Source organism: Dysidea avara, chromosome 1 (genome assembly GCF_963678975.1).
Source record: "Dysidea avara chromosome 1, odDysAvar1.4, whole genome shotgun sequence".
NCBI lineage: Eukaryota > Metazoa > Porifera > Demospongiae > Dictyoceratida > Dysideidae > Dysidea > Dysidea avara.
In genome coordinates, this window is record NC_089272.1 from 61,117,978 (window position 1) to 61,141,926 (window position 23,949).

At 38.0% G+C, this 23,949-nt stretch overlaps 1 protein-coding gene across 1 annotated transcript; it reads right to left on the reverse strand.

Moving 5' to 3' along the window:
• Window positions 1-1,591: 1,591 nt before the first annotated feature.
• LOC136251465 (short-chain collagen C4-like) lies at window positions 1,592-22,742 on the reverse strand. The gene is made up of 7 exons (XM_066043920.1): window positions 22,521-22,742; window positions 20,838-21,042; window positions 12,509-12,553; window positions 12,332-12,448; window positions 12,205-12,276; window positions 2,711-2,773; window positions 1,592-2,519 (listed from the first exon to the last, which is right to left on the reverse strand). Exons 1-7 carry the CDS (start codon window positions 22,695-22,697, stop codon window positions 1,807-1,809), a joined length of 1,392 nt encoding a protein of 463 aa, XP_065899992.1. The 5' UTR covers window positions 22,698-22,742; the 3' UTR covers window positions 1,592-1,806.
• Window positions 22,743-23,949: the final 1,207 nt, after the last annotated feature.

Sequence of the window (23,949 nt, forward strand, 5' to 3'; positions counted from 1 at the left end):
GGCATTGTTACCTGCCAACTGCTGGTTTGACTGCTGTTGCTTTGAGTGGCCTAGATTGATGGAAGGGAGCCAATCTAGGCTCGTCACATCATAAAGCTTTGCTGGCTTGCCCGATTGAAAGTGTCTTGAACAAACTCTATAATCCGTCTTCGAATCGCTTTCAAGCATCTCTACTGTTAAATCTTCCCTAGAAATGGCAGCAAGAAAACCGTCTCTTCTCTTTGTAGACAACTCCCGATCACGTTCATCATTAGTGTGAGTTATTACAGATGGTATCTTGTAGTAGGATACGTGCTTATCTCGTTCTGAACGATTATTGCAGCCAAAAATCGCACACAGCACCATTTCAAATAGTTCAGCTGTTAATAATATGTAATATGTAACGAGTTACATTTAAAAGTAACTGTCCCAACACTGCATGTTTTAATTCACACCGTACATCTTCATAACGATAGCAAAATGACTATACTTCAAGCATGTAAAGAAAAACTAATAAATTATTATACAAGCGTAGGACTTACGAACAACGTGTCGTGAAATTGAAAGGGCATCATTCACACCTCTTGTGTTCTCAGCTTTGGGAGGAATGAGCAAGCCTGCAGAAACCACCTACAAAAGATTAGCCTCACTCCTTGCTACAAAGAAGAATCAACAATATAATGTTATGATCACCTTTATTCGCTGCAGATTATCTTTTTCCCTACTACGTTCACTGCTTGAAGTTTCTTAGTTTACTACAGTGGTATATCCCCAGTATATGGAACAGTTAATTGTTTGGAATTTTAGTAGCTTTTCAGTAAACCTGCATTCACTGATGTTTACTGAGAGTTTAAAACTTAGTAAAACAATTATGTTCCATATACTTAAAGTTACTGACATTTTACTATCAGTATAACTGGGCACAACTACAGTAAAGCAGCTTAACAAATTAGTAAACTAAGAACCTTCAAGCAGTGGTTCAGCTATCATTTGTCTTCGTGGAAGTCATTCTGCTGCTGGTCGGCCTCATAAAGATCTCACTGACTTTTCTCTTGGTGTGAGTGAGGGAAAGCTCCCTCTTTCTGACTGATGAACTATATGCAATTTTGTGTGTGTGTTTGAATAATTAAAAAAAATTAAATAAATATATAAAAAATTAAAAAAAAACCATTTCAATATTTCACGCTTGTACACAGTAATGGCGGACGTGGGGGCGACCAGAGTTAATCACGTGATATTGCTCACGCGATGAAATAACTCTATATACTCACGGGTGTTGCGTGCCGGCTTCTTGGGCCGCACGACAGTGTCTTGATTATAGTTACTTTATTATATGGGTAATATGTAATTGTGACTAAATAGTTCAGCTGTTAATAATATGTAATATGTAACGAGTTACATTTAAAAGTAACTGTCCCAACACTGCATGTTTTAATTCACACCGTACATCTTCATAACGATAGCAAAATGACTATACTTCAAGCATGTAAAGAAAAACTAATAAATTATTATACAAAAGCATTTGTTTTGTACTTTGTATATAAACCCTGTGACTCACTATGATGAGTCTTGATGTAGTCTTTACATCAGGCACATCATATTATTTGTAGATATGTACAATAATTATTGTAGTTTGCACAAGCATAATGCGAATATAGTACTGTACTTTACCATTATACATTAAAATGTATAAATCATCCTATTAAATTTTCTTGCAAAATTGTGTCAAGCAGCCTGAGTTTAATGATAACCTGTATGTGTGGTATGAAAATATGCATATGTCCATGTATATACTGATACTAAGAGGTATCAGTAAAAGTATCAGTATCACTTGGTACAAACTGCACATGATAATGCTCTTGTATTATCATATGGAGGGCAAGGAAGTGATCCACATTTTCCCTCAGTGAAGTAGAACAATAAGCCATCGTGGTTTGTAGCTGATCCAACAACAGATTTAAAGAAAACATCAATACAAGTAAACTGAGAGCGGTAATGGTGCTGATGACCATGATATTCAGCCATTAAATATCCGTAATACTCTCTGGTCCATCCACTAGGACAAGTGTATTTGGCAGGGAGCATGTAGACTGTAGAACGTTGAGTGACATAGCAAACTGCACATGGGACATCATGATGTTGTTTGTCATTATATGTTTCATACTCAGCTCCGTACATATATGCTGTGACTCTACTTCCAGTTTGGGATCTTAAGTAATTGGGGTCCAGTGGTAGACATTGTGGATTACTGCCACCACCCTGGTTGGTGTAACCTGATCCTCCTGCTCTACCAACATAAACTAGCTCTGCAGTTGATGGACACTCGTCATGTCCCCATCTTACATACACAGTTCCTCCATTCCTTTCTTCTTTGTCACCTTTCACACCTTTCTCTCCTGTAGCTCCTTTAAGACCAGCTAATCCTGTTGGTCCTGGTAATCCACTACTACCCTTCTCTCCGTTATCTCCTTTCATTCCTTGACGTCCTATTTCTCCCTTTGTCCCTCTTGGTCCAGGTTCTCCTTTATTTCCAGCTAGTCCTGGTAAAAAATTAACAATATAAATTAAAGCACTTGAGATGTGTTAATGTAAAATTAATGAAGTGTTGATAACTGTATAATTATTGTCATGGGTTGACTTTAGGATGATTTCTTTGCTCTTGTATTAATTGCTGTATTTAATTTAACTATTATGGATATGTATCATGAGCCACATGTATAGTACCCTGTACCTTGATTTCCTTTCCTGCCAGGATTGCCAGTTTCCCCTATTGCTCCTTGTAATCCAGTATCACCTGCAATGATTGCAACATGAGACACATGGCAGTAAATCAACCCAATTATTGTGTATTTAGTTAAACTGGAAGAGAAACCCATGGCCATCAGCTAAAATAAATTGTGGAGTGATGATATACCCATAGTCCTTTACTATAAAATGACCCCTTTATCACAGCAGGGTAGGCTGGTAAACCTGGCAAGCAAAATTCTATCACAGAAAATTTGCCAAAGTTTCCTCCCATAAAACTTTTCTGCTAGATGGTAATATGTACCACTTTCACACCTCAGATCAGAGGAAAACCAGTGCATATATATCACATATTGTACTGACTCAAAATGTTAACGAGATATACGCACTGCTACCAGTGCATATATCTCGTTAAGGTAGTGCATATATCTCATTACACACTGCCTTAATGAGATATGTGCACTGCCACCAGTGCGTATATCTCGTTAACTCGAGACATTGGACACCTAATAGGAGTGCACACTATATCCAGAAATCATTAGATTTCTTTGATGTTATACTGTTATCTCCCTTCTCTTATATAGGGAATTAAACAAGCTGTGGTTGTGGGATTGAATTTTGCCAAACAACCTGTGATTGTCAGTGTTGGGAAAGTTATAGTCAGGTTCACCATGTCAAAAAATACACTTTCATTCAAAGTTTATGGGGATTAGCAAACCTATACATTTTTGGAAAGCTTAGAGTATGAGGAATCTGAAAATCAATGTTTACATTTGCACAGATTCCTGCAAGGTCAGCATTTTTTAATTTCAAAGTGACAGCTAACAAAAACATAAAATTTAACAAATAAACTCAACAAATTGTCTAGTGACATTTTTACACCTCTATTCATTAGAGGTGAGACAGTTAATCATGAATAATTGAAAGTTTTACAAAGGGAATAGAAGAACAATAATTCAGGAATAATATATAGTGAACAAATTTTCTGGATTATTTGGGTATGACTGGTGCAAAGTAGCTATAACTAGCGCAAAGTATAATATTATTTGACTTCTACTAAAAAGTTCAAACCTAAAAAAAGCTGAAAATTTAGATACTCTAATAAAGCAGTCACTTATAAGCAGTCAAATTTTGAGCCCATTTTTGCTCATGTGCTTACGTATGTTTGGCATAATTATCACAGGATAAATTTTGAAACAGTTTTCATTTTAAAATTGCAGTAATTGGAATTAGCTCTCCCCTAAAAAAAGGAAGTTTCCTTTTCACATATACAATTGGCAACAGTGAATTTACTCTGATCATCAAAGCAATTTTATGCACCAGATAGACATGCACTGACAAGTTAAAATTGATACACAATCTTTAAAAATTATGTTACCTAGCTATCATGGCTAACTGTTAATCCAATGAAAATTTGCTTTCCAGTGACAGAATGATTGCATATCACACATCTTTAAATAATCCAAATGTTGCCATTGTCGATAGAGTGATTCTTATCCAGAAGACGACAAAAATAAAAAAAGAATATTTGGCACAGTAATAAAATATCTAGCCAACATGTTTTTATGACAGGCTTACAAGTAACTGCTCCATGCTAAAATGCTAGTGCTATTGCAATAATTTACCACATGAAGATTTAAACATACAAGTAGAAAGAAAATGAAAATTTTGAAGTTGGATTAGGGGATTAAAAAGTAGGGAATTGCTATAAGAAGTTGTGAAAGAAGAGAGGTTGCCTATACATCTGCATATATACTAGTAGACATTTCATCCCTATACTTCATTCAGTCTATACCCACGACTGAATTAAGGATTAAACGTCCACTGCAGCATATATGCAGCCTCTCTTTTTTCATTACTGTATTAGACTGAAGTATAGAGATTAAATGTAGGACTATTGTTGTAACATAATTATGACTGGTGAACCTGCGCATATACTGAATCAAAAGGAAGAAGGGTACCTCACAAAATATATGTCTGGTCGCATGCCCCAAATATCAATTATAAAGCAAAAATGGTGGTAGCCATTACACTTCATGTTCAGCTTTGCTTTTACAATTACACAGCATTGCAAACAAAGAACAGCACAAGAAGTGTCTCAATTATCAATCATATTGCTATGGAAAATACTGGCGATAAGCTTACACAGCCACAGTTGAGCCGTATTACGCTATATAATGTAAATTGATACCTTGCATTGTCAGCAAAGAGAACTAGAACACAAAGACAAAGGCAAGCCCATGATGCATGTATGTATGTCTGCGGTGGAAAAATCAAGTCTGTATGTCAAGGTATACTTGGCTGTCAGTCAGTGCAAAGTTCTGCTAAATAGATTTTTTTTAAATGCTATAAACAAGTTTGGGGTTAGTCTGAAGACATTTTTGAGCTTGACTTCGCCTAACCAATGCTGCTAAGCTGTCATGAAGGAAAATTGAGACTGGATTTAGAGTGATACTTTGAACTGGAAAGCTCCTGCTTGATCCCTAATATATAGTACTATTGCACCATATGATATGTCAAAAATTACAACAGTAACAGCGCTGATGATTTTTAACCTCATATCTTTGAATTAACTGTATTAGATATTAATACATATATGTATATGTACCAGGGCTGCACCGATTCCACTTTTTACCGATACTTCAAATACCAAGTACCCAGCTGGGAAGTATCTGCAAGTACAAGTACCGATACCAAGTACCTTAAAGTAGCTACTTCATAGTGCACACGTGACGTTTATTATATAGTGCATTTCATGGTATTCTTGTACACATTTTCAGTATGGTTCATATTTATAATGAAGTAGCCAACCAAGATTTACAAAGAAGGAAGTCACTGAAATGCAAATTCCAGTATTCTTCTGGAGAAGTGTAGATAATATCATAATAGTCCTTACAAAATCACGAAATATTCTAATACTTTTTTTGGGGGGGGGTTAATATCAAATAATAAAATGGTTAAAACTACACATACAACTACACAGCCAACCACTACTGCTGCTACTACTACTACTACTACTACTACTATTACTACTACTACTACTACTACTACTGCTGCTACTACTACTACTACTACTACTACTACTACTACTACTACGGATTTAATGAAATTCTACATGTACAACACATTGTACAGACAATAGTAATGATGTAACAAGCCAAAGCCTAAGCTACATCATACACAAATTAACATTCCTAAGAACGTCAACTGTTCCAAGAATGGCTGCCTTCTGCAAGGTGGCAAAAACTACTTCATTATAGGCTGGAATCTTCTTCAGATGGCTCTTCTGATTCTTTGAAACTATTCCAGAGGCTCCAAAAACAACTGGAACAACCACTACCGGCTGACAATAAGTCCTTGACATCTCCCCTGCTAACCGCTGGTACTTGGTTACCTTCTCATTCTCTTTGTCAAGAACATTAATGTCAGCCGGACATGACACTTCCACAAGCAAAATCTTCTCCGGAGCCTCCTTCATAAAAACAACAATATCTGGGCGATTGCTCACAACCCGGGACACGGTGGTCATTCCAAACTCCCACAATATCTTGATTGTGGCATTCTCTACCACAGGCAGTGGCTGATGAGAATACCAACTGTTGGCAGATGTACGAATGCCAAAAGTACAACATAAATGCCAGTGAATCACACGGGCCACCAAGTTGTGACGATGGAGATAACTTGTTGGTGCCAGCATCGGGCATCCTGCCATTAAGTGCTGAATGGTCTCCTCGTGACTGCCACACAAACGACACATTAGAGTTGGTATAGAGACATGCATTATTTTTGCCTCATACACTCTAGTCCTTATAACCTGGTCCTGGATGGCAAAAATAGTGCTTTCTGATTCACCATGCAAAAACTCGCCAAGCCAGCGAAAGCTCCTTGATACATCTATTGGGTTGGAGTAACACCAGTTAACAAACTTACCATGCAGTGGTTTGCCCCGCAGAATATCCCAGCGACACAACCTCTGGCGATCACAAACTAAGTTTTTCAATTCATCAGCTGTAGCTTGAGCTAGGTCCCCATCTATAGAGAGTGCAGCAACATAAGTATCCGCCCTTGAGCAAACTGACTTGCGTGGTGGCAATGATGTGTCCAACAAATAGCACATTCTAACCAAAGCATCATCAGATGTACGTAAATGATGTGCCAGGCACGCAAGCTACTACTACTACTACTACTACTACTACTACTACTACTACTACTTTTCATTAAAAGAATTACATGTACACACAATTGTACAGACAAAGAACAGAATCATGTACAAGTACATAAGATAATGTTCATTAAATCACATTTGTACACCGTAAGACATGAACAGTTCCAATTATGGCTGCCTTTTGAATGGTACAAAATAAATTGTTAGAAAAGTCTGGGATACGACGAAGGTGAGTAATACAGTTAGAAGATACAACACCTGTACATCCAACCACCACAGGGATAATTATCACCGGCATTCTGTACATCAAGTGATAATCATGTGCCTACTACTACTACTACTGCTACTACTACTACTACTATATACTGCTACTATATACTACCACTCCAGCCCATTCTCCCAATCTCGATGTCTTATCGTATATGGTCATTGGTACACACTTGTATACAGAAGTACACCTGGGAACAAGTTAATAAGCAATTATATACTAGGAATACAATCAATCAAGGAAAAAGGGGATTGTTATCATCATCATTGTCCTGAAGAGCCCAATATCTTAATATTCTAATACTGAAACAGTCACTCCTAGCTGCCTGATTGCTCTATTAGAGTTATTGACTGTTCTATTAGAGTATATCGATCTTTTTCTCAGTAAAACGTTTTCACACGTAGGTTTCAGCATAAATCAGTAATTTTGCCGGTAGTTATTAGTGTTACACTTGATGCTTCTAGGCGTCCACTGTGCTAGTAAAATAAGCAAGTACAAACAAACGTTATTTTATTCTCGCACGTGATAAGAATCGGTATCTGCGACAATCAATCTCGTTATGCACAGAGATTCACCGTTCCGTATACGAAGTGTATATTTAGCCGGTACCGGTTTGCAAACACTAACGGCTATTGTGCCGGCACTAGTAGGTTGCCCCGAGCATTCAACTTTAGGGGATGCGAAAAGTAGTTCCTTAGCGTTAGGGGTAGGCTAGGGTTCAGCTTTGGTTTCTTCTTCACTCTTGTTCACTTCAGTCGGATGTTTATAACGCAGAAACTAAATAATATGACTAGCTGCAGCACCGGTGGTATAATTTTATTTTTATTTATTCCGGCCCTAATGGCACTCCCATCCTCCCCGATCTCTAGCTAGAAGTTAAACCTAATTTAATTTATAAATGACAAAAAGCAGAAGAAAGAAAAAGCAGCTAAACCTACAGAGCCTACACAGGCCTACAAAAACACCGCATGGTCCGCCAGCACACACACAGCAAAACCCCCGGACAGGGGCCTTAACAAGAAAGCCCTGCAGACTACTGACCAAACTGCAGGGAGTGGGAGCATGAAACAGAGTTCAACTACCACAAAGGACTGCCAGGCAACAGGCTAAACAGATGTAAAAATGTCCGGGCATTGTGGCGTCACAGACAAACAGAGAGTATAATCGTTACAAACATTGCTTACGAGTACGGATGCCCGGGTTCGAACCCTCCCTTAGACAACTTTTTTTTTTTTCGCTTTCTTAGGTTTTTTGTACAAGTTTTTTTTTTAATGCACGTAACATTCTAAGTATTATATCCTCCACTGCCGGCAAAATAGCCGGCAAAACAGTGTAACCGGTACCGGCTCTATATAACCTGCCTTCCGTATATGGTCGCGGAATGCGATTTACGGTGTATTACCACAATGGTGTGGCGCGCGTTCAATGTGTTGTGTTATGCGCGTGTTAATTAAACGTCTGAAACGTGGGGTTGAAGTGCAAGAGGGCAGGCGAAGGCACCGAGGGAGATCCCCGTCGAGATGTTTAAAGGTTTGTTCTTTGCATAAGAAGTAAATCTCGAACTACACTTTTCCTTTGTTTAATTATTCATGTGACTGTGTGATGATAGAATATATATCGAATCATTGGGTTCAGTCATGTTACATATGCCTGTAATAATGTACTGTAGCTAGCTATGTCTGGCATTGTGCCAATGATAACATCGTGATGACACTGCCAAGCATGCAATGAATAACGCCTGGTGGGAGTGGCAATTGTTGTCATACACACTAGCTCTGTACTTTCTGTTGGTTACTGGACCATGCAGACGTTTTTTAGAGTAGGCATTACTGCAAGTATACGTACTACTGGGACTCCATTTTGTGATGTTGCATCTAAGAATAATGATTAATGTGATTGGTATTCATGTTGATGCTAATTCACACTTACAGGGTACTTTTGAAAACTTTCCCACTGGCCATGGGTGACGAGCAGAAAGATCATGGCTAAGATACATTGGAAGCAAGCCATAAAGTAGGTTTGTACAGTATACAGTGGTGTGTGCGTCATAGAGTGTTGTATGTTGTGGGTCACTGGGTCGTGTGTCACATAGAACTAGTGTTGTATTTCACAGTGTGTCATGATACATATACTGTTTTGTGTCATGTGTTCATCGTGTCACAGTGTCCATGGTTTATGTAGTAGGTTGCTCTTCAGTACAAGCTGGCCTGATTTCTCTATTATGTACAATGGATATCAATTATCCGAACACCTGTGTGACATTGCAATCTCAGAGCTTTTCAGATAAATTAGTCTGGATAAATGAACAACCCTTAAGATTATGGTATACTTTAAAATGTTTAGACATGACAAATTTAAAAAACCTGCTTTTAAATAAGCAGAGATGGATAAATTCGACAATAGAGGATATGCGTACCGTAAACAATCTATTAAACACATGATTTTTTTACCACGTCTCGGCGGTGAACGAATGTATTGTGCAGAAAATACGAATTGCTAATAGTAGATCAGTTATGAACGTTTCTTTCAGGGCAAAAAAATTCTGTTACCTGAAAGGAAGTGGATCTTGAGTGAGAAGCCCTATCATTAGCTCAAGTGGTGAGTTATCGCTTGAGCCACATTTGCTATCCACACTTTTATATGGGATTTCCGGTAGAGTTCACCGTCAAGTTTTACGCCATCCGCACTTAATTGATTATTTTTGTTCAAATAATAAGAGTGTGCATATCCTCTATTGTGTTGTGTTAGTAATATGGCTATTTGTATTGCAAAGTTTTGTTAAACTACTCTAATAAAACATACTCTTAGTCTCAGTTGTTAGTAAAATAGCTCTAATAAACATATATTTCTACTGTTTGGATACTCGAAAGTTCGAGATTCGGATATTTGAAAATGCACTGTACTTCTGTATGTTTTCAGTGGCAGATACAGGGGGTTGCATTGGTTTCCATGGAAACCCCCTCTGAGAATAATGCGTTCCCAAGTAGCATAACAGAATACGAACGAATGTACTACATGCTCCTCTGGAACCTTTGTTAGCTAGTAAGTCCGTAGCTGCTCATGCCACCTTCCCACCCTTATAAGTGACGATGCCATCTCATGCCACTCCTGAAGAGTAGCTATAGCTTGTGACTAGTATAAGCCTCGGGCTAGGCTACGTGTGGTTATATAAACGCTAGCGAAAACACTTATATAAAGTAGAACTATGTGGCTATATGCTGATATTATTGTTCCAAATAATGATGCACATCATTGCTGTAGCTAGCATTTTTGGTACCATGCCGACACTAGAATGAAAGTGTTTTTCAGATGTAGCTGTAGCTAACATGAATGAGGCATGGCCTGGCTATAAATGTCTATTCTATACAGCTATAGTTACTGTAATTACCAAAGTTTTGAAGTCAGCAAATAGCAATTATTTTAAGACAAAATGTACTACCAAATTCAATCTCAAGAAGCTAAATTTTCAAGATTTCCTGGGGTGCATACCCCCAGACCCCCTAGAAGGCTCATGCTTTGCTTTTTGTAAAAAAAGCACACTGTGCAGTGACTTCTACTAGCTTCCTAGATATGTTCACGTTGAATAAACCTGATACCTCCTCTGAAACTTTCTGGATTTGCCACTGTGTTTTGATATGTCTAATTGTTTGTGTTTTGCGTATTATAACTATGTAATACATAATTGTAATTACGTCACTAATCACAGAACTTGTCCAGAGCATGTGTTGATCAGGAAGACTGCCTTTGTATGCTACGCCTACATCCATCTCAAGAATAATTTTAGAAATTAAAGTAGTTGATATAACAAGAAATTTGAAAAATATTTGGAAGTAAATGAAATATCGGTAGGAGCCGATATTGCTGCTAAAAACCGATACGATACACCGATATACAACTGAACTATCTTGAGGACACTGTCCAATGACCAAGCCACATTATTAACCCTATTATTTAGCTAACAAGGGCGGGAAACAGTAGTTATCTTCCTTGTCTAAAAGCAGTACGCTACACGAAGTCATCTAAGTGCATGGATAATTACTGTTTTGTCATCACAAAGGTTACCAATCATACAACAAACACTCATAGTGGTGGGCCTGGGGAAACAGCAAAAAGATGAACCAAGAGCACAGCATAAAACAACCAGCCATCTCTACAAGCCATTAAAATGTGGAGTAATCCGAACTAATCTTGGCAGGGGCATGTATTAAAGTATTTGTGGGTGCCTTATAGTCTGAGCTGTCAATAGAGGCCACACCACCATGGGTAACCAACCATAGCCAATAATCTTAAGACTGTCTTCAGTAGTTAAAATAAAGTTATGTGGTTCCTCAAATATAAATATAGCTACACTTAGCTATATTGGTATATCGTATCGGTATCGTATCGGTTTCAAAATGATTAATCCATATCGTATCGGTATCGGATCGGTTTAGTTTTCTTGTATCGGTACACCTCTAGTTCAGCGTTGAAACCAGGTCACTACTGCTGACCCGGATGTGACCCGGATTAATTAAAGCCGAGGCGTGCGATAAGAGCTATGTTTCGGCTAGTCTCGAGCAAGCAAACGAGACTACGTTTTGAGCGTTCAATTCGTGTTGAGTAAATATTGCAACTTCAGCCTAGCTGTAGGTTGAAGACCAAAAAAAAAGGTCATCACCTACTGACATTAGCTACCCCTCACCATAGATACCCTCAGTTTCGTGCTACATACTGCACTTACTAATAAATGGGCGTGGCTGAGCATATGTTGGTAACACTATAAGTGGGCATGGCTCACGAAAGAGTTACATGATAGCGTTTATAAGTTTCCACGTCGTCACTCACGTGATCCAATCCGGGTCAGACCCGGATAATTTGTAAACCGGGTCGGACCCGGATGACCCGGAGAAAATGTGACCCGGATGACCCAACCCGGTTTCAACGCTGCTCTAGTTGTGAATAACACTGTGTGCATAGCTTTGTAAATCTAGTCATGACAGGTCAAGCTTTGTAGCTATACAATCATTTTTAGCAGCACTATGTTATAGTATCATACTTACAGTTGTACCTTGGTCTCCTTTTACTCCCTTCATACCAGGTTCACCAGTCTCTCCTACAGGTCCTGGTAATCCAGTATCACCTGTAATGATTGTGTAATGAGATGTCATGTGAGTACTAAGTAGTGTGGTATATACCTATTAATCCTCTTGGTCCCCTATCACCAGGGTCTCCTATTGATCCAGTATTACCTTTTGTACCAGCGTCACCTTTTGGTCCTGCTACACCATTGCTTCCTTTTTGACCTCTATCACCTAAACACATTACACACTGTATTACAATACTACGTAAAGTTTTAGTATCAATCAGCAAACCTTGATCCCCCTTTTCTCCTCTCTCTCCCCTAGAACCAGGATCACCTATCGTACAGGTATATATATACAGATAATGAGTGGTAAAAGAACTTATATTTTGTCCATTTGATAGGAATGGTTGGCAGATCAACATTTCACTTGACTACACTTAGCTAAAATGTTTATCTATCCAATTATTTTGTCCAAAGAAATAGTTCCACTGATTCTATAATCAATATTGTACCATTAGCTAGTAATAAGCTACCATTTTAAAGTTTTCTTCTGTCAAAATATTATTACTAAAATTAATACTTGTGTACAGATAATCAATGTGGAGAAAAGTCAAGATTTAATTCAGTACTTTTATAAGCAAATTATAACCTTAATGGGGGTAACAGAGTACAGTTATTAACCCATGCAATTATTATAATTAACCTATTGCATTAAAATTGTTCACAGGCCTGCAAAAATAGAGCACATGGACACAAACTACACATCGTCACTCAATAGGACATATCTCAGTATTGGAATAGAATATTAGTATTCTGTAACTTGTATTCTGAATCCAACTACGGAAATGTTGAATGAGTGTTCCAACTTGCGCATGGTCATATAATAATAGCATAAAAGGTCATGCGTCATAAAAGTTTGAAAAATAGACAAATTTTATGTGCACAAATGCCCTATTCTTGCAGGCCCGCTCATAATTATGGAATAAAATTGTAGCTAGCTATACAAACTGTTTAGTTCACTCATTTGTAAAGAAGTGTTAGTACCGGCCAGCTAAGTCCATATTAAGGTGGACTAGAACTCAAGGTAATGAAGTCTGATTGTGGTTTTAGTTACACTTTTGATGGTTACAGTAAGTCAGTCTATAGCTACATAGGCAAAGACTAAAATAATAATAATGCAACAGTACATGGTTAGCTATGCCTCTTTGGGCAGTGCTGAAACTAAAAGTGGAAAATCAGTTTGGTAGTATATACTAAATGTATGGCAGAAAACATCACAATAACAAGCAGATCAAAAGTACACTGTATGGCAACAACTAATCCATTTATCAAGACCATATACAGTACTGTCTAATAAACTAATTACAATTTCAAGTAACTGTTATTAGATAGCTACATATACCATAGCCGTATGATACATGACACTCAATTGATGGTATACAGCTACTTAGCTACAGAGCTCTGCGATAATGTATACAATTCTCAATCAACTCAATGTTGACATTGATTATGATGTATGTACTCTCATTCACTCCACTAATACTTTTGTGTCTGCATCTTCTTATCTTGCATGCTGTTTATACATAATCACATTATGCAGTTTTTTTCTGTGTTGCAGTTCAAGAAGACCGCACTAGTATATTATATACAGGACCCATTGAAGTCATGTAGTAGCTACAGATATTATTATGCATTGTAATGTAGAGTGGTAAGAAATGCTTTCTGAATAGAGGTTTTGATTGGTTTGGCCAAGAGTTCATATATAACAATATCTCTCCCATTAAATATTTATAAACTCTTGGTGTGACTAGCATGTCAAACAGACTCCTTGTTACACATGTCATTGTACATGTTAAGTGGACTTGTGCGTGATTTCAGTTATTGCTTTGGGCAGTATCATGGCGTGTACTCCACTACCAGCCATGAGGCAAGTTATCATGAAGTGGAATTTAGATATTGGTTATTGATCCAACCTCCCACAATACACATTTGGATTTTCTGAGAAATTTTGGAAATAATTGTTTGAACATAAATAATGTTCTAGCTTTGTAAAAGGTATACTTATTGGCTCCTTTTGAATTCATATGCAAGAAGGGAAAACATTCTGATTGCCTGGCAGACTTCTGTAGGTAAGCAGGGGCGGATCTAGGGGGTAGGCTTTGGGGACTGAAGCTCCCCCCTTCACTTTTAGACTTTACTTGATCAATATGCTGAAGATTATAATGAAATTTTGTCTTAGCATAATTATATGATCACTAATAATAAAAATACTCATAAACCCATCTTATAAACATCTTTCCAAGGTATTATTAGTGGATTTATGCTAAAGGTTATGCAACAAGGACCCGGATCAGCATTGGAGGTGTACAAGATCGAGATACTCTAATAGAACAGTCACCTAACTACTCTAATAGAACATTCAGTGTAAGCATAAAAGTTGGTTCTGTTATGGAATTTGTCCAAATCTACCTGCGCCTATACATACAATGGAGTGCATTGGTCTATTTAAAAGGCTTGTTCATCTACTTGTTTAGTTATTACCGGTACTGGTATACTTAATTCAGGCACATAATTTCCATTGAAAATGCTCTCAAATTCAATCAAATTTCAAAATTTTCCAGTTTCAACATTATTATTCTATCATGCATGCAATTGTGAGAGGGTGCATCATGTGCTTGGTTTTCTGAACCTACCAAACCTTTTCCATTAGCAAATGCTGCAGAGAGCCATGTGTATCTAAAGGCAGTATATAAATCAAGACAAACGGTAGTGTGTCGTGAGGCCCAAGAAGCCGGCGCGCAACCCCTTGAGTATATTGACAGGAAGAAAGAAAACGCAATTTTCGCACCTCCGTAGCTCTGTGCTGCCTTGATGAAACAACACGAATTTTGCTGTGGACACTCCCTCCACCTTCAGCACTCAACATTCCAAATTTGAGCGAAATCGCTTCAAGCGTTCCCGAGATATGCGACTTCAAAAATTGGCTTAGTTTCTTCGTTTTTTTCTTCTTATTTTTCTTCCTCTTTTCGCACACTTACAAAAACTGCTATAAAACGCGAACGCCTTATCCAATCGCCTTGAAATTTGGCACACAGAAGGGGGGTATAAAGGCGCATCTCTGTACCAACTTTGGCTGGAATACGATAAACAGGCAAATAGTTATGAGCGATTATTCACGAAAAATAACACCAATATGTTGTCACGCCTACAGGGTAAACCGCGTATGGAAAGAAGCAGAAAATCGGTGGGTGAATAGGTTAACTATTGAACCTCAAACCTTTTGTGGTTTGAAAGACATTGAGCTAAAAACCAGGAAGATACAACGAAAAAACCAACAGTGTGTAACAATTACGCAATCGAGATTAGCTAATAAAAAACGACTGCTTGCCACGCCTACCAGGTAAACCGCTTGGGGTAATGCTTTGAAAATCGCTGTACAGACGGAGTTATCATCTTAGAAAGGCTCTTCAATGGTGTAGAAGAATCAGACTTAAAGCCACGGAGTTATAACACGAAATCCAACTTGGTGTAGCAAGTGCGAGATCGAGATACTCTAATAGAGCAGTCATTCTAATAGAGCAGTCACCCTGAACAGAATTCAAGAGATCAGTTAGAAATAAGTAACCTGTATAGAGATCAGCTACAAACAAATCACCCTGTAGAGAGTTCAGCTACAAACAATTCACCCTGTTCAGACATCAGTTAGAAGAAGTTTTCTTGTAGAGAGTTTAGTTACAAACAAATCACCCTGTTGAAAGATCAGCTAGAAGATGTCACCTTGTAGATAGTTCAGTTACAAAGAAACCACCATGTAGAGAATTCAGCTACAAACTAGTGACCCTGTAGATACATCAGCTAGAAGAAGTTACCTTGTAGAGAGTTCAGCTACAAAGAAACCATTCTGTAAAGAGCTCAACTGCAAACAAATCACCTATACAGAATTCAGGTACAAACAAATCACCCTGTAGAGAGATCAGCTAGAAAAAGTTACCTTGTAGATAGTTCAGCTACAAACAAATCATCCTGTAGAGAGATCAGTTAGAAGAAGTTACCTTGTAGATCGTTCAGCTACAAGCAATTCACCCTGTAAAGAGATCAGCTAGAAGAAGTTACCTTGTAGAGAGTTCAGCTACAAAGAAACCATCATGTAGAGAATTCAGCCGCAAACAAATCACGTGTAGATAGTTCAGCTACAAACAAATCTCCCTGTAGAGAGATCAGCTAGAAGAAGTTTCCTTGTAGAGAGTTCTGCTACAAACAAATCACCCTGTAGAAAGATCAGCTAGAAGAAATCACCTTGTAGAGAGTTCAGCTTCAAAGAAACAATCATGTGAGAGTTCAGCTACAAACAAATTGTCCTGTAAAGAGATCAGCTAGAAGAAGTTACCTTGTAGAGAGTTCAGCTACAAAGAAACCATCATGTAGAGAGTTAAGCTACAAACAAATCACCCTGTAGAAAGATCAGCTATAGAAGAAATCACCTTGTAGAGAGTTCAGCTACAAAGAAACCATCATGTATAGAGTTCAGCTACAAACAAATCACCCTGTAGAAAGATCAGCTATAGAAGAAATCACCTTGCAGAGAGTTCAGCAACAAAGAAACCATCATGTAGAGAGTTCAGCTACAAACAAATCGTCCTGTAGAGAGATCAGCTAGAAGAAATTACCTTGTAGAGAGTTCAGCTACAAAGAAACCATCATGTAGAGAGTTCAGCTGCAAACAAATCACCTGTAGAGAGTTAAGCTATAAACAAAACTCCCTGTAGAGAGATCAGCTAGAAGAAGTCACCTTGCAGAGAGTTCAGTTACAAAGAAACCACCATGTAGAGAGTTCAGCTGCAAACAAATCATCTGTAGAGAGTTCAGCTAGAAACAAGTCACCTTGTAGAGAGTTCAGCTAGAAGAAGTCACATTGTAGAGAGTTCAGCTACAAAGAAACTACCATGTAGAGAGTTCAGCTGCAAACAAATCACCCTGTAGAGAACTCAACTACAAACAAATCGCCCTGTAGAAAGATTAGCTAGAAGAAGTTACCTTATAGGGAGTTCAGCTACGAACAGATCACCCTGTAGAGAGTTCAGCTACAAACAAATCACCCTGTAGAGAGTTCAGTTACAAAGAAACCACCATGTAGAGAGTTCAGCTGCAAAAAATAAATTACTCTGTAGAGAGTTCAGCTAGAAGAATTCACCTTGTAGAGAGTTCAGCTGCAAATAAATCACCCTGTAGAAAGTTCAGCTATGAACAGATCACCCTGTAGAGAGATCAGCTAGAAACAAGTCACCCTGTAGAGAGTTCAGCTAGAAGAAATTACCTTGTAGAGAGTTCAGCTACAAAGAAACCACCATTTAGACAGTTCAGCTGCAAACAAATCACCCAGTAGAAAGTCCAGCTATGAACAGATCACCCTGTTGAGAGTTCAGTTAGAAACAAGGAATCCTGTAGAGAGATCACCTAGAAGTATCACCTTGTAGAGAGTTCAGCTACAAACAAATCACCCTGTACAGAGATCAGCTAGACGAAGTCACCTTGTAGAGAGTTCAGCTATAAAGAAACCACCATGTAGAGAACTCAGCTACAAACAAATCGCCCTGTAGAAAGATCAGCTAGAAGAAGTTACCTTGTAGGGATTTTAGCTACAAACAAATCATCCTGTAGAGAGTTCAGCTACAAAGAAACCATTCTTTAAAGAGCTCAGCTGCAAATAAATCACCTGTACAGAATTCAGCTACAAACAAATCACCCTGTAGAGAGATCAGCTAGAAGAAATTACCTTGTAGATAGTTCAGCTACAAACAAATCACCCTGTAGAAAGATCAGTTAGAAGAAGTTACCTTGGAGAGAGTTCAGCTACAAAGAAACCATTTTGTAAAGAGCTCAGCTGCAAACAAATCACCTGTACAGAATTCAGCTACGAACAAATCACCCTGTAGAGAGATCAGCTATAAGAAGTTACCTTGTAGATAGTTCAGCTACAAACAAATCTCCCTGTAGAGAGATCAGCTAGAAGAAATTACCTTGTAGAGAGTTCAGCTACAAAGAAACCACCATGTAGAGAGTTCAGCTGCAAAGAAATCACCCTGTAGAAAATTCTGCCAGAAACAAATTGCCCTGTAGAAAGATCAGTTAGAAGAAGTTACCTTTTAGAGAGTTCAGCTACAAATAAACCATTCTGTAAAGATCTCAGCTACAAACAAATCACCTGTACAGAATTCAGCTACAAACACATCACCCTGTAGAGAGATCAGCTAGAAGAAGTTACCTTGTAGATCGTTCAGCTACAAACAATTCACCCTGTAGAGAGAGCAATTAGAAGAAGTCACCTTGTAGAGTGTTCAGTTACAAAGAAACCACCATGGAGATTTCTGTAATCAATATATGTGACCGGATTTGCGAAAAGGGGTCTTCCACACACATCCAATTCTGTAAACGTTGGAGACCATAACTCAGTGTTCAAGTAACATATTAACCTGAAAATTTCACCATGTATTCAGCTATAGTGGTGCTCACCACTGTCCAAATTTCAAGGCAATAGCTCTTTCCAATCTGAAGTTATCAATTGTCAAAGTTGGCAAATTGGATGTGTGTGGAAGACTCCTTTCGCAAATCCGGTCACATATGTATTATATATATAATTTGTACATTTACTGATAAAATATTTAAAGTACATCTACTTCATCTTTTCTTCTTCCTGTAGTAAAGAAAAAAAACATAGGTTAAAAAAGTCCCAAAGCTGGCCATAGGCCGGCTTTGGGGTATACAAATACAAAAAGAAATGAAATCTAATCCAAAACAGCTAAGCTGTAAAAAAAAGTGTGCGGCCCTCAAAAAGGCTATGGTGAAAAAAGATGTGAAATCCAAGGTGGCGGCCAAGAAATGGCTGTGATGGTAGGTTAACGGTAAAAATTTTAATAACGGCAATTCAGGTGAATTTTTGTGCCACTTCACAAAATTTACCTGAATTGTCATTATTAAAATTTTTACCACTTCACAAAATTCACCTGAATTGCCGTTATTAAAATTTTTACCGTTAACCTACCATCACAGCCATTTCTTGGCCGCCACCTTGGATTTCACATCTTTTTTCACCATAGCCTTTCTGAGGGCCGCACACTTTTTTTTACAGCTTAGCTGTTTTGGATTAGATATCTATACAGGCAGAAATATGCATTTTATGTGGAAATGTCTCCAAATTGCGGTATTTTAGCATCTATTTTTCAAAACATTCCTGGGGGGGGGGGGGGGGGGGGGATGCTCCCAGACCCCCATGGTTCCAGCATGCGAAAGCACACCTCCACCCAAGAGATTAGTACCTTGAGTTAGCCCCCCTTTTATAAATCCTAGATCTGCCCCTGGTAAATGTTCGAACATAATCGGATGGCTGCAGCTGCCAAGGCTTGATCATGGTTTTTTCTCTATTCTGCTATTTTGCAATGGTAGGTTGTAGGACCACATGTCCTGCACCACTTGTGCTGTAAAGCCTTAATAAATAAGTAAATAAATAAATACTAACTTACTAGTGGACCTACATTATTATTATTATTACTATTATTAGCACTTTACAGTGACCAGCACTGAAGGTCTGACAGCAACATGTGCTGCAGCCTTAGGATTGCCTAACCTAATTTCAGGGACTTAGACCTACTGACTTCACTTACTGACTGATAAGGTGTAATAGAAAAGGGGCCAAAGTAAGGGAAAAAATCCCTCCAACCCCAGGATTCGAACTGCAGGTCACCCAATGTCTAGTCGGGGCCACACTCAGTCTTCCTCCAGGAGGGATGGATTTTCTTCCTTAAACCTAAAGTATTTATTATTAGCACTTTACAGTGACCAGCACTGAAGGTCTAACAGCAACATGTGCTGCAGCCTTAGGATTACCTATACTTCTATTTAAGCTTCTTTTGATGTTGAGAATGCTTTCTTTACTGAGTGAGTACTCTATTGAAATTATTGTCAAATGCATAACAAATTACTATTTGTGACCGGATCTGCGAAAACCCGACATCATGGCGCATTTTTCAAATTCATTATTATTGAATATCTATAATCTACTTAGCCAAGTGTATGCTCTAGCCAAGTTTCAGCCTCATATGGCAACAACGTTTGGAGTTACAGCCCTGCAAAGTAGCAACAACAGAAAGTACAAATACAATGGAGTACAGAGTTGAAACTTGCACTATGTGTTCGCCATGAATAGGGGAGTTCATTGCTGGGTAAGTTTTTTCTTCTATTACCATTCTTCACTGCATACAGAGACGAAATCAGTGAAGAAAAATCGATCGCGTACGATCGTTTTGACGTGACGTAAACAAACGCCCATAACTTACGTATCCTTTAGTCCACTGCAACGAAACAAAGATTTTTGAACTCCTCTTGAGTAGGCGAATACGATGATATCCAGGTTTTTATCATAGGATCCTTCCTTCACAAAGAACAAAGCGTTTATAAAATTACGACTTTTTTTTCGATTACGCAAATATTTTACCCATTGCAATCAATGACTTATACTGAAAATTTAGGCTTGCGCCATTATGTCAGGTTTTCACAAATCCGGTCACATTTATAAATGACTCAATATTGTGGCCCATGAGTAATCACTTTAGTAAGTACCATACCATGAGCACCTCTTGGTCCTCGATCTCCAGTATCACCTCTTGGTCCTGGAGAACCAACATCACCTTTACGTCCTTGTTTCCCTTCATCTCCTTTTGTACCAGGAGGACCCCTGGGACCTGGTGTACCATCTTTACACTGACACTGATCTCCTGACTGTCTCTTTGTGATGTCATGGATATTAATGGCGTCCACGTCCTTTTGCAACTGAAATACAACAGATAATGTAATGTGTTGTGTGGAAATTGATGTCTAAATCCCATAATAAGTCTTGTTCTTTTATCCCAATAGTTTCTGTCTCTCGGTCTCCAGGGAAATATGAAATGCAGGTTGTTTATAACTGGACTCCAGGAGGATTTTCCTATGCTGACTCATAGCACCTGAGTAGAGCACAGGTCTGGTTCACTGGGTAGGAATGACTGCACCAGCAACAGCCAAAGGCTTTATGTGTGTGCGTGTGCGTGTGCGTGTGCGTGTGTGTGTGTGTGTGTGTGTGTGTGTGTGTGTGTGTGGCTATAATGTAAAGTAATCTTCACTTTGTTAAAGTTCATGCAATTTATGTATTTACATATAGTTACACAGTGAAAGGAAAATGCTTTATTTGGACTACATAGCCTGCATGCATTTGGCTGTTTACATAGCAACATTTCTACCACATCCTAATAACAGCTATGTTGGTTACAGATCTAAATTCCAAATAAGGAATTGTCTTTCTGTGTTGAAACGAGTGAACCATATGAATATTCATATGGTTCACTCGTGTCAACACAGAAAGACAATATTCATATGGTTCACTCGTGTCAACACAGAAAGACAATTCCTTATTTGGAATTTAGATCTGTAACCAACATAGCTGTGTTTATTCAATTCACCAGACGACTAGTCTGTTAATATAATAGCTTTTAGTTGCTATACCTCAATACAAGATCACCACATACTGTATACAAATTTCCTTTAGTACTTTTATGTAATGCTTTTTACCATGTAATATAAATCTAAAAGCTTATAGCTAATGTAGTCCTATGTTTTATTGATAATGAAAATCCAGTACAGGGTGAGGAACCCTATCCTCAAATTTGAACTCGGTCCACTATGCTTTAAAGTTTGGCCGTGTTCGATGCTGCAAATAATGAGATAGACAAATAATAATAATAATGATCCACTGCCTTCGGTATAGTGTCAGAATATGACTGTTCATTAACCATAACTATCTAACATGTTAAAAAATCCTTTTATGTAATTAAATTATTATAAATATGTAACTTGGCTCCAAAAGATGAAGTCAAAATGTGGACCAACCACAATGTGGACTACCACACACACTAAATTTTAAAAAGTGCCATCATGAGCTTCTACCGCCACTTATTATTACATCACATAATACAACACATCACAAATGTGACCGTATCTATGAAGAGGAGTCTTATATTCTGGCCTTTCAAAATTTTCAAGTTTGACAAGTCATAACTCAGCATGTGTTTACACCCAGAAATACTGCTATGATAGGAGTAAATTTCATGCTGGTACAATCATCAGTGGTACCATAGTCAGAAGTGAAGTTATGGATTGCCAAGTACGTACATGCAGTTGGAAAGGCTATAAGACCCCTTTTCACAGATCTGGTCACAAATGCTATCTACAGTAGGTAGTAGATAGTTAGTTACTATAGCTACATACATGCATACCTTTATATTAACTTGTTCCTGTAACTTCAACAACAGTTCCCTGTCATACTCTACTTGTTGTTGTAGTAGATCCAGTGATGACTGGAAGTACCAAGTCACACCAAACAGTAGAACTAGACTAATTAGTGATAGTACTAAACTAACTACTAGCCCAACATCATTGTTGGTGGCAGCCATTGCTAGCTACTAATTCAACCTGTCTACTAATTGTAACTTATTTATTTGCTGTTAGGTATGACTACTACTTATAACCATAGACCGCATAACAAAATTAATACTGCAGCTGGTTCAGAAACTTTAGGGCTTCTGTTTGTTATGACGATTACAAACAAATTGACCAACCACATAGAAAAAACCCAGAATTGTTAGTGCAATGCCAATTAGACAAAACAGGGTCAACATATTTACAATTTCAGCTGCGCGTTAATAATATATAGTCATGTGGCTAATAATGGAGCTAGCTAATGATTTGGCTGTATCTAACTAGGCAATTCCAGGAGCAAACATAATTTTACGTATTGGCTAATACTGAGTAAAGGTAGTCATTGCAATAATAATTTTCTAATGACTTAGTTCTTTATATGCAAGTTGGCTTCAATTCATTTCTAGTTTGAGGTGCTATCTGAAACAAAGAGAATTTTCTAAGCTTAATTATGGAGACACTGAAGGTTGCTTCAAGCCTGAGTGCTTCCGCAAACGTATGATCTACATTATTAGATTTAACATAAAACGTACACAGATGCAAACCTTTACATGTACATAGGTTGAATATTTAAATTTAGTTACTATCATAATCTATTGGTAAGTTTGTTTGTTCAACATAATCAAAGTTAGCTCAAACTATTCAGTTACTTAATCCAAACCTCCATAATTCCTACTATACAGTAGCTACTACCATCCCAAATCTACATAATGCTATAATACTGTACTGTATGATAGTAGCCATGTATCTTTGGGCCCTAGAATACAACTGGGACATACTACATGGATATAATTATACTCAGCCGAGGGTTTGTCTGGAATGGAGTGACAGTGGCCACAGTAACCACCACAATGACCAGTACTTACAATTTTCAATCAGATCAATATACTAGTCTGTTTAAAAATACTTGACATACAGTAGGGCCTAAATCTCATGCATTTTATTTTCTGAACAATAGGAGTGACTTTCCTATTAGTATATTCTTGGTGCACCTAGTATTCTTTGCAAACTGTTGCACCTTAATTAGCTTATACTGTATTAGAGTGTGATCTAATAGAGTAATTGAACTGAGTACTGACAGATTAATGGGTTCACTTTTCTGAACAGTTTTGTTTATCTTGCAGGGGTGAATCCAGGAGCTGGCATGGGGAGCACAAAGAGGTGGTTGGGGATAGCAGATTCTCTAGTTAGTTGCTGTATTTTTGAAGCAGCAAATAATTACCTCTT

Excerpts from the sequence above, each read along its gene's own strand:
- LOC136251465 (XM_066043920.1), bottom strand. The coding sequence starts at position 22,697 with ATGGCTGCCACCAACAATGATGTTGGGCTAGTAGTTAGTTTAGTACTA. Across the intron at positions 12,554-20,837 it reads AGGACCAAGAGGTGCTCATG|GTGATCCTGGTTCTAGGGGA; the intron begins GTATGGTACTTA and ends CCTGTACGATAG. Across the intron at positions 12,277-12,331 it reads GGGACCAAGAGGATTAATAG|GTGATACTGGATTACCAGGA; the intron begins GTATATACCACA and ends CAATCATTACAG.